The following is an 11,459-nucleotide window of genomic DNA, read 5'->3' as shown; positions in this document are numbered from 1 at the left end:
ATCCTAAGATCACTGATCATGGTGCCAGTACTGTAATGTTCGGTGAGACACACAAGCACCAGACTTGAATGCCGGAACAACATGCTTTTATTGTAGTTTTGAATTACTTCACAACAGGCACAATAATTCTGAATAAAAACACAGGCTACCGTTGCACCCATAACCCACGCCCAGCTGAAAATCAACTCTAAACCCTCCATGTCACTTCCTGTTCTATCACTGAACGATTCCATAAAGCGCTGATCAGTCTGATATCTGGAACCTACCAAAATACTTAGAAACCATAGTATAGTTGCAGATTCAGATACACTACCAGACCAAAGTTTTGACACATGTTCTCATTCAATAGCATGATGAAGCGTATTGAAACGTGAGACTGGTAGTGGAGGTTGTGCAGAGTTGCAGCAACGACTATTCATTCAATATGGGGGGAGAGGGGGGGCATACATATCTATAAAGTATTCTAAAAACAAAGCAAGTATGATGTTGGGTAGACATACTGTATCTTGTATGTCTGCTGCATATTGGGAGTCAATGTGACCCAGTAGAAAAACTGCTTTTGCATAGCTGCATGTTTTGAATTCTCCCCCATGACCTTTGACCTCAGGGAGAAAATTACTTATGTTGTGCGACAGGATGAGGATTTTACATTGCATTTTTCATTATCTACCCTGTTGGGCTAAGACAATGATTGTCAAATAGTGGGGTGGGTCCCCCTGGGGGGCTGTCAGGGGGCGTCAGAGGCTGGAGGGGCTTTCAATTCAATATTAGTGCAAACCTGTCGGCATGTATGAATTTGACGTACTCAGTTTGACACCTGAATAGCTTGTATGGTATATTGTCATTTTCTCAATAGTATTTCAAATTGGGGGTAGGGGGTTGGCATGAAAACATTTCTGTCCCCCACAAGGGGGCATGACAGAAAATAATGAGCCACTTGTCTAAGCTTCCATCCTGTGATTTTAACACTTATCCATCAACCATCGCGTTTTTCACAGGAAAAACGCCCATAATTTTCCCTCCTTTTCTAGCGACCTCCATTTTTAATATTTACTGTATTGTTTCCCACACGAGCCGACGTGCAACCCTGAAGTGCAATTAGCATGGCTTTCACCCAGGTACACGTTTATCTAACTAATAGGTAAGTAGATAACGCTATATGCGTACTTTGTTGACATTTAGTAAATGTAATCGTTAAAAGGGTTATAGTGTAAAACACGTCTCTTTATATGTTGTATATTAAATGACAAGGATTCTACTCGGGCGAATGCCAGGACAGCTGTTGCCACTCGTGTTGTAGTCAAGTCAAGCCTTCCAAAACAAAAAACAAAAAAAACAACACGGTTGGGTCAGTCGGGTCTTTCCACCAGCTTCCCACTGGTGAAAAGACCAGAATTGACATTATTTTCCCTTAATTTCCCTTACTTTCAAACACAAATATTGACCGGTATGGGCCTACCTAAACCATGGCTGCCCACACGGAGCACTTCCGAAGTTCCCCTTTAGAGGCCGCTATTTACTGTGGTTGCAGTTGACTCGTCATTAGAGAATGTCTGTGTTGTTGGAAAGAAAGGCACCGATCTCAGAGAATGAGATTGAGGTGGTGCTGAGGGGATGGATAGAAATCTGTGTGAACCTGAGCGAATAAGAAGCTTTACGTCCTGGTTTTAAAAGGATCCCTCGCCGGCGATCTGAACCCGAACGTCCTTTATGTCTCATTAGGAAGTACCTCCCATTCAAGTTGGTGTCTCCACAACTGTTGAACCACCAACCACCTGAAGAAACAATAAAAATAAATTAAGTGTTGCTTTTTAAGAACAAGACGTCCAATCGTCAATACCTGTGTAGTGGTGGGCACAGTTGGAATCCCGGTTTTTGTTATTGTCTCTATCCTTAGTGGAGAACATCCTGCCTGTGTGGTTCCTCATGGGGTCAGTCAGATCTCCTGACAGCAGCTTGAGATGAAGGGTGTAGTTGCTCTCTGCACTGCTGAGGCCAAAACTGTATTCAACAAAGCGCTTGTTCTGTTTCCAGTCTTCCAGCTGAATGTGAAGGACGTAGTTGCCCTGAGCAGCTAGAGAACCGATCTTGTTGAGACCCAGCCAAAACTCCCCTGAAGAAAACGTGGTTTACCACAAATGAGAAGCATAGAAAAGAACATGAAGAGGACAGCTTGGATTGTTCCAAATTACAACCGCGTAATTACAGCAAACAAAGCAGCTGCAGACGGCTGTGCGGCTGTCGTAGATTCAGTAAGAAACTGTTCAGCATGTATTCAAACCACCTTCCACCACAGCCATCTCAACTATTTTGGCATTAAATTCATACAGTATCATTTGGATAGTTTGGATTCCATAGATTTTTAGTTGCTTGCTGTGACATACCGTGAAAATCTCCAAATCCATTTGCATATTTTTCCCAGGTTTGATCAAAGTTCACCGAACCATCCTTCCTGCGCTGGATGACTGTTGCTCCGTGATCTACATGAATACAAACAGATGAAATTATCTGCAGATATCTCCTTTGATTTCTCTTAACGTGGAACGTGGAACCTCCAAACACATTCTTTGAATCCGGTTCACACACCAAAACAAACGTTCCCATTGGATTAGACACTGTCAAATAAAACGAGACGTAATCATAAAACCTCACACCCTTGACCTTAAGAGCCGCACTGAACGCTGGGTTGACAGTATGGACTTTTCGCCCGACGGTCAGCGCTTCCATTCCGAAGGTCATATATTCGAGCCCTGGGCAGAGCTGGCTGAAACAGGCGGCTTTCACTTGTTACATTTGTTGTCAGAGGTGTGCGGTCCGGCTGTGTGTCCCTGGCTGCAAATTGGCAGTCTGGCTACTTAAAACTGATTGTTTGTTGTTGCTTGTGCTCGTTTCGACTTCTGCTTTTTGGACATTTAATTGCTATCGCATTCCAGCCTGGTTATCTGTTTTTATTTGGTTTATAACAGTACCTTTAAATGGTGTTTTTTGCCAGCTCAAGACAAAACCGAAACAGTGTCTGCTGCTTCTTCCTTTGTTGTAATGACTATAACTGTACTGGTCTCACCCCTCTGCATCTGGGGTCCAGACCTACACAGCATGTGGATTTGTACTGAGCAGCCAGAAGCTTTCCTATACGGTAGATCCTAGCTTTTGGTGCATGGTTACATTCCTGGGGAATCAGCAGTGAATGGCGAGTAATTGCTGTAAGGGGTGTTGCGAGACGCCCGACTCACAAGACAAGACTATGGCATGAGATTGGATCCACGAGAAAGCAACCAGACACGATTTTAACACTAATTTAAAGAAAAGAACAATGAAAGAATATGAAAATATTGAAAGAAAAAGGCCGAGTGGTTAGCGTACAGGCCTCACAGCTAGGAGACCCAAGTTCGATTCCACCCTCAGCCATCTTTGTGTGGAGTTTGCATGTTCTCCCCGTGCTTGCGTGGGTTCATTCATTCATTCATTTTCTACCGCTTTTTCCTCACGAGGGTCGCGGGGGGTGCTGGAGCCTATCCCAGCTGTCTTCGGGCGAGAGGCGGGGTACACCCTGGACTGGTCGCCAGCCAATCACAGGGCGCTTGCGTGGGTTCTCTCTGGGTATTCCGGCTTCCTCCCACATTCCAAAAACATGCTAGGTTAATTGGCGACTCCAAATTGTCCATAGGTATGAATGTGAGTCTGAATGGTTGTTTGACTATATGTGCCCTGTGATGCCCTGAGAAAATGAATGAATGAATGAAAGAAAGAAGTGTAATTAAATACCTCCACTCATGTCGCAAAATGCCATGAAAGGCTCGGATCCATTTGGCCTGATGGCGTACACTCCACTCATTTTCTCACCTCTGTTGAACAATTCACTGCAGTCAGATGGGATATCTATGCAAGAAATGAGCAAAAACAAAACTTAATAGAGCACATACTTCAACAGCAATCACTGCTTATTAAACACCAGAAGGATCATGGCTGATATTGGCTGCAATTACCCATGACAGCATTTTTCTTGCTGGAGGCCAGATAAGGGCTGAGTGTTGGCGCTTCACTGATGAAGGATTCAGGCATCCTTTCAATTGTCTCCTGGGCTAAGGAACTGGCTACAAGCTGAGGGGGTACAATGTTTGGGACATAAATTAGATGGCATGGATGCAGCCATTGGTCAATACATTATGCAGGAGTACTTGATTGACAGTGTCACCAGACTGTTAATTTAAGACAATATTTGGTTTCTTGCATCGATAAATTGACATTGATTCTATAGAGAATTAACCCTCCTGTCCTGTCCCAATACGTGGAGGCGGGGATACTAGTGAGTGGATACAGAGTGCTAACAGTTAGCAAGTAAACACTAATATGAATGACCCTATTGTGGTCCAGTGTGGATGTGCAGAAGAACCTTCATCCCGACAGTCAACGCTTACTCAGGCGTTTCATCAGCGAAATAGATTATAAATATATAATGAAACAGCGGGGCTGCACGGCGGACGAGTGGTTAGCACACAGACCTCACAGCTAGGAGACCAGGGTTCAATTCCACCCTCGGCCATCTCTGTGTGGAGTTTGCATGTTGTGGGTTTTCTCTGGGTACTCCGGTTTCCTCCCACATTCCAAATACATGCTAGTTTAATTAGCGACTCCAAATTGTCTATAGGTAGGAATGTGAGTGTGAATGGTTGTTTGTCTATATGTGCCCTGCACCTCCAGCACCTCCGCGACCCTTGTGAGGAAAAGTGGTAGAAAATGAATGAATGAATAATTGTGATGTGTGCACAACCACGCGTTTAATACTTTGCCTTTGTCCTTTTTCTGATAAAGTCCTTTTTGTTTCTGTTATTCTGTTATTGTCATTTCAGTTGTTATTGTTGCTGTTGTTTTTGTCTCTATATGTATTGTCCCCCTTTTGTCCCCGAACTCCCCCCTCTGTTTTCTCTTCTTTTCTATCCCCTCCTGCTCCGGTCCAGCTGCTCTAAATTACCATAGTAATCAGGATATTCTGTAAACAGAATATTATAAACAAGAAACACTTCAATGCGCACCATTACTTGCTAAATACTGTACAGCAACCATGTCGCCATATTGTCAACAAAGATTTCTTCTGTGTATGAGGTGTGTTATGAAGCAGAAGATTGGCGGTGCTTGAAAGTTGGTTCTCTAAATGAGAAATCCTGTCATGTTTTAATTTTTAACAACTCTACAATACATCTATCAACATTTTCTTACCTTTTCCTCCAGATTCTTGATCTTTATCCTTTGGTAGTTGAGTTGATCACTTTGCTCCCTCACAGCCTTCAGAAGCTCCATGATGCTTTGCTCCTGGCTGGTAATCACTTCCTGGTAAAATACAGAATTAACTGCTTTTTAATCATTATGATTTAGGAATGAATCAATGCGTATAAATAGATTGCAGTCATAAGGAGTAAATTATGTCTGGCGTTATAAGAAAAAAAAAGCCCTGCAGAGGTGGAGCCAGTGGTTGACTCACCCTAAGGCCGTTGATCTCTCCTACTTGGTCGCTGGTAAACATGCCCTGAGACAGACTTCTCAGCTTCTCCTCCAGGCCGTCCACCTTGCTCTGCAGGTGGCTTTTCTCCAGCATGATGGTGTCCACCTTGGAGCTGATCTTGTCAGACAAGCCTTTGATCTCTTCATTGTTGGCCCTCAGCACCACAGCGGTCTTCTTGAGCTCCTCTTCCTCCTCCTTGATTTCACTGGCCAGCACAGACAGCTGGTTGAAGGAGCGGTCAAAAATGTTAAGTTTTTGGAAGATGTCATTGATCTGCCCTTTTGTCTTGTGCACAAACTCCCGCAGGCTCTGGCCCAGCTGGAGGAGGCCGTTCGCTAGGAGACGCACATCATCCAGAGCAGCAAAGTGTGAGCGGGTTTCGGCAGGGGCCTCGGGTTGGAGGGTGGGCTGCTCCTCTCTGCCGCAAAGGACGGGGAGACAAGCAACAGCAAGGACAAGTAAGGATATCAGAATTGTTTTCATGTTGTTCTGCCTCTTACTGCTGACAGCTGTCTCCCCCCTCTTTGACTGGACGGAGAACCACAGGGGGGCATGAGCTTTATACACAAGCATGTCAATCATTAACTACGATCTGATCAATTCCTGCACAGAGTCTCTTTCTCTGTTGGGAAAACCAGCTTTGAAAAGAAATGTTCTTTTTATATTTACTATATGATGCGGTATATGATGCAATTACTATAATGATGTTTGCATGGACATTAAAGCATGCATAGATTTCATCATTATAAGCTGCAGCCAATCCAGTGTGAGAATATTTTATTTATTATGATATTTACTATTATGAGCTAAAGCGGGGGTGTCCAAAATGCAGAGAATTAAGTCAAAATTTTGGGAATAAAGTCACAATATTACCACTAAAAAAATCCAAGAAAAAAAGTTGAAATAGTTGAAAAAAAAAAACCTTGCAAAAATGACAGATGTAAGAACATGAAGTCAAAATATTAAGAGAAAAAAGTCATAATTTTATATTCAAAGTTATATTACAACAAGGAAAAAGTAGCCATTTTTAGTAGAATAAAACTCAAGGCAAAATAACATAATTTGAAAAAAAAGTTGAAAAGTGTCTTATATTTTTGCATGTTTGTCACACTTAAATGTTTCAGGTCATCAAACAAATTGAAATATGAGTCAATGAAAACACAACTTAACACAAAATGCAGTTTTTAAATTATATTAAAAAAAAAAAGTGACCGATTGGGCCACCCTTAGCAGCAACAACTGCGATCAAGCGTTTGTGATAACTTGCAGTGAGTCTCCTACAGCACTATGGAGGAATTTTTCAGGTCAGGACTTTGACTAGACCACTCCAAAGTCTTCATTTGGTTTTTCTTCAGCCATTCAGAGGTGGACTTGCTGGTGTGTTTTGGATCATTGTCCTGCTGAAAAACCCAAGTTGGTTTCAGCTTGAGGTCACCAACAGATGGCCGGACATTCTCCTTGTTGGTAGACAGCAGAATTAATGGTTCCATTTATCACAGCAAGTCTTCCAGGTCCTGAAGCAGCAAATCAGCCCCAGACCATCACACTACCACCACCATATTTTACTGTTTGCATGATGTAGTTTTTTTACTTTTACGGCAGGTGTAATAGGTGGACACACAACTTCCAAAAAGTTCAACTTTTGTCTCGTCAGACCACAGAGTATATTACCGCAGGTCTTGGGGATCAACAAGATGTTTTCTGGCAAAATTGAGGCAAGAACTAATGTTCTAAGGCTGAAGTACATACTAATATTCAGTTTTTTTCTTGAAATGTACTGTGTACTTCTTCGCATATCTACATTTGTTCCTTTAGAAATATCAACACGGCCCTTGCATGCTTTCATTTTTCATTATGCAGCCCTCGTTTGGACACTGACCTAGCGTTAACTGCACTGAGGCTGTTATTCTTTGTGTGGCTGGTTTATTTTGAAACTGGAAAGTAAGCTACTTCATGTTACTGATAAAGAAATGTAAGGTAAATTCAAAGTATTGGCTCAATAAGCACAGTTGTGGACAAAAACATTGTAATTGATGCTCCATCATCAGCATCATTAGGATGATACGCTTTCCATCGTTACTAAAATATGAGTTATCATTGACACATTGAAAGGAGAAAGCACAAAAGCCAACGTTTTGGTACTCAGCAATGAAACGTTGGTCTCTTTCTAGGCTACGCTTAAACTTTCACTCCGCGGTCTCACACTCACGTCAAATGCAAACAAACACGAGTCTGACGAGTGATGCAAAGAGTGTGTGGCGGTCATCCACAAAGGCTGATGACACTGTTAATTGTTAACTACTCGTACAGGAACAGGGTTACATGAGGCCCGCACTGTGTACACAGTAAACACAGTTACAACCCTGACTTCAGACAAGGAGCCTGATCACAAAGGCTGCTTGTACAGTGGCCTACTTTTTTAGGAGGTTCTTACAGAGGCCAAGATCTGACTTCACTGACATTTACACACACAATTTAGAGTCTCCAATATGCATGTTTTTGGATGGGAGTAAACAGAAGTATGAGGAGGAAACCTACGCAAACACACATGCAGAGAGTCAAACCCGCGCTGTGAGGCAGTTCTGCAAGCCACATACTCCTCAGTGCTGCACAACAAGGAAATGAATGGGTTTGGACTTCCAAACTGGGTCATTTAAGAAAAATTCAGGAAATTCTGATTTTCCACAAGAATTTCCACCAGCAAACCCCACTCCTAGTGCAACGCAACATGGGGAGGGTTGGTGGTACAGTAGTGTTATTTTACAGGATGTGATTATGTTATGCCGATGTTGCTCAAGTATAGCTTAGCAGTACTGAAGACGATTTTTTTTAATTTTTAAAATTTAAAAATTTAAATTTTTTTTAAAAAAATCATCATTTATATGCATTTCTATGTCGAACAATAAAAACTCTGTGAACATTTTTGGCTTTCTGAAACAGATTATTTGGATTAACATTATTTCTTATGGGAAAACATGATTTGGTTAGTGTCCGTTTTGGTTAGAGTTGGACAAATCGATGACACTAACCAAGGTTCTGCGGTCTTTCAGTATGTTGTGTTTTTTTTAATAACTTTATTCCGTACCTGAGGGAATACATTTAAAACATAAAGTCAGATATTGAATTTATCGTGTTATTTTATTTTATTATATTATTTATTATATTTATTATTTATTATATTATTTTTTTACAGGATGTGATTATGTTACGCCGATGTTGCTCAAGTATAGCTTAGTTGTACTGAAGATGATTTATTTTATTTTTATAATCCGGCAAACATTCATCAATCATTCATCATTTATATGTATTTGTAATTGTTCTCTGGATGTCGAATTATAAAAATTGTGTGAACATTTTTGGTTTTCTGGAACAGATTATTTGGATTAACATTATTTCTTATGGGAAAACACGATTTGGTTAGTGTCCGTTTTGGTTAGAGTTGGACAAATCGATGACACTAGCCAAGGTTCGGTGGTATTTCAGTATTTTGTGTGTTTTTTTTAATAACTTTTATAAGTAGGGAATACATTTAAAGCGTAATGTCAGATATTGAATTTATCTTTATTCACATTTTAGTGTCATTTATTCACAACACCCAAACGAGTATCTGGTGGAGCATTACAGACTCTGACACTTTTCCCAGGTGACATTGGGTGACACCTTCAGATAAAGATTAGCAAACCATCCAATTTCATGCCAACAAGCACACATTTACACTTTTTTAAAATTCAAGTGTGTGCAAGGGAGGTTGATGGAGCCCACTGAGGCCGCCTGAAGCCTCTGCTAACCGCTGTCTCGCCATTTAAAACACCTGCAGACAATCTGTTATTCATACCAGACGTGTTATGTAAATGCCATCCATCACCGAAACATCTGTTCTTGTAATAACATCAAACTAAATATACACTCAGCAGACACTTCAACAGGTAAAATCCAGTCATTTCACAACATAATTGTTATTGTAATATGTAGTACTGTGCATTTATGCACTGAACCACAGTGAGGGGTATATGCGGTATTTTGGTTATTAGATGGTGTAGGGGTACCGAATGAAGAGAAATGAGAAGCTATACGTTGAGTTACAGTTTTACGTCATTTGTACTCAGGTTACCTGGTTAAAAGTCCATCCATAGGTTGCTCTTACATGATAAGTTACACAGGTACTGTTGGCCAATGCTGCAGCAGCACTGGGTGGAACACCCCTGACCACAAGCCGCAGTTACATAACACGCATCAAATGGCACCCACATCTTTGTAATGGGACTTTAAGTGGGCGTCATGTTTTGTTTTGTGATAGCTTCAAAATATTCAATATGCAATTTAAACCATGTAAAATGTAACCTCCTGAAACCCGGAATATGAAAAGTTGCGTGTTTTTCATTAAATAATTGTCGTTAAAAGCAATATGGCACAATAGTTGGGGTTGTTTTGGTCAGAAAATATGTTTAGGGCTGCTACGAAGAATTATATTTTTATATTTTATAAATAATCGATCAATCGATTAATCGATCGATTATTTTTTTAGATTAATCTGAGGCAAAAATGTCCATTCCAAAGTCAAAACTTTGTTAACATTTTTGAGAGTCGTAACTTCCAGCTCCCATTTTTTGCTACCTAATAGTATGCTAACAAGGATGGATGTTTTCTGATATACAGTATTAATACACACAGCATGAATATTCGACCTTAACCAAAAAACATGCTAACCGGGATGAATGCTAAACAAGGTTCCACTGTATAAAATAAATTGTAGTAAGTCCTCATGTCCACCACAAAGACGGTTGGAAAATGTGTTTTTAATATCTTAAAAACAACCACTAATTAAACCCAACAACTGTATACTAAGTGTGACATCTTTTATTTATCCTGTAATGTTTTTCATCTGGAATAAGGCTTACAGAGGACATAAATACACTACTGGGTCTCGGGAGGTTAAAGGAATACTTACTAAAATGTCACATTTTGCAGGAAACAGTTAACTTGAAGTACACGTTCCACTAGGAGGCAACTTCCTCTGTTCGGTGAAAAGGGAAAAACACAAATACCTTGCGGCCAGAAAGCTTTTACTGCGCTCGCCCAAAATATCTTAAGTTAGTTAATAATTTCTTCAGATGAATCTAGCTGTATAAATGAACACGTACTGTATTTACCTTTAAATGTGATGCAACTCCTAAGCTTTCTTTGAAAGTGGCGTGGAGTAAAGCAAAGTTTTTGCCAGTCGGCCAAGTTTTTTAGCATGTGGTCAGTCTGTCAGGGCTATAAAGACTGTTTTTTTTTTTCTTTCAAGCTCTCCCTCCACAGTAAACCACAATCCCTCTAGGAGTCAGTTGTCTGCATGTGTAATGGAAAAGCAGTATGTTTTTGCTAATTCTTGCTAATTTCTTTTCCATCCTTGGTGCGGGACAAGGCAGGGTGGCGGCTCGTGGAACACATCGTATGCCATATAGACTCAAGTTAGGGGCAGGTGTATTTACTATAAAAAATGCTTTAAACTCACAAATGAATATTATGAGTCGTACAACTAGTACAACAAAATTATTTTCTTGTCAGTTAGGCCCTAAACCGGGGGTGTCCAAACTGTTTCCACTGAGGGCCACATACTAAAAAAAATACAAAGATGCCACCTTAATATTTCACAAGTTATATATATTTCAAGAAAAAACTGTGAAAAAGCGTATAATTAGTATGAACTTCAGTTTTTGTTATTTTTCCCCCATTTTTTCCAAATATTTCAACTTTTCTCTCAAGTAAAACTCATAAAATTTCCTCTCATAATATTCTGACTTTATTCCCATAATAGTTCGACTTCAGTCTTGTAATATTACAACTTTTTCCCCCCAACCGAATTCATTATCTTGTTTGTTTTGCATTATAATATTATGGCTTTAAAAATATTATATTTCAGCTCTATGCTACTTAAATTACACAATTTTTCCTCATTTTATGAATTTAGTCTGAT

At 40.3% G+C, this 11,459-nt stretch overlaps 1 protein-coding gene across 1 annotated transcript; it reads right to left on the bottom strand.

Moving 5' to 3' along the window:
* Window positions 1–85: 85 nt before the first annotated feature.
* On the bottom strand, window positions 86–6,123 carry LOC131125162 (angiopoietin-related protein 3-like). The gene is made up of 7 exons (XM_058066414.1): window positions 5,480–6,123; window positions 5,218–5,328; window positions 3,987–4,101; window positions 3,766–3,879; window positions 2,385–2,480; window positions 1,841–2,113; window positions 86–1,775 (listed from the first exon to the last, which is right to left on the bottom strand). The coding sequence occupies exons 1-7, from the start codon at window positions 6,080–6,082 to the stop codon at window positions 1,543–1,545; spliced, it is 1,545 nt and encodes a 514-aa protein (XP_057922397.1). The 5' UTR covers window positions 6,083–6,123; the 3' UTR covers window positions 86–1,542.
* Between the last annotated feature and the right edge of the window lie 5,336 nt (window positions 6,124–11,459).

Source organism: Doryrhamphus excisus, chromosome 3 (genome assembly GCF_030265055.1).
Source record: "Doryrhamphus excisus isolate RoL2022-K1 chromosome 3, RoL_Dexc_1.0, whole genome shotgun sequence".
Lineage (NCBI taxonomy): Eukaryota > Metazoa > Chordata > Actinopteri > Syngnathiformes > Syngnathidae > Doryrhamphus > Doryrhamphus excisus.
This window is presented reverse-complemented; position numbering and strand designations above follow the sequence as displayed.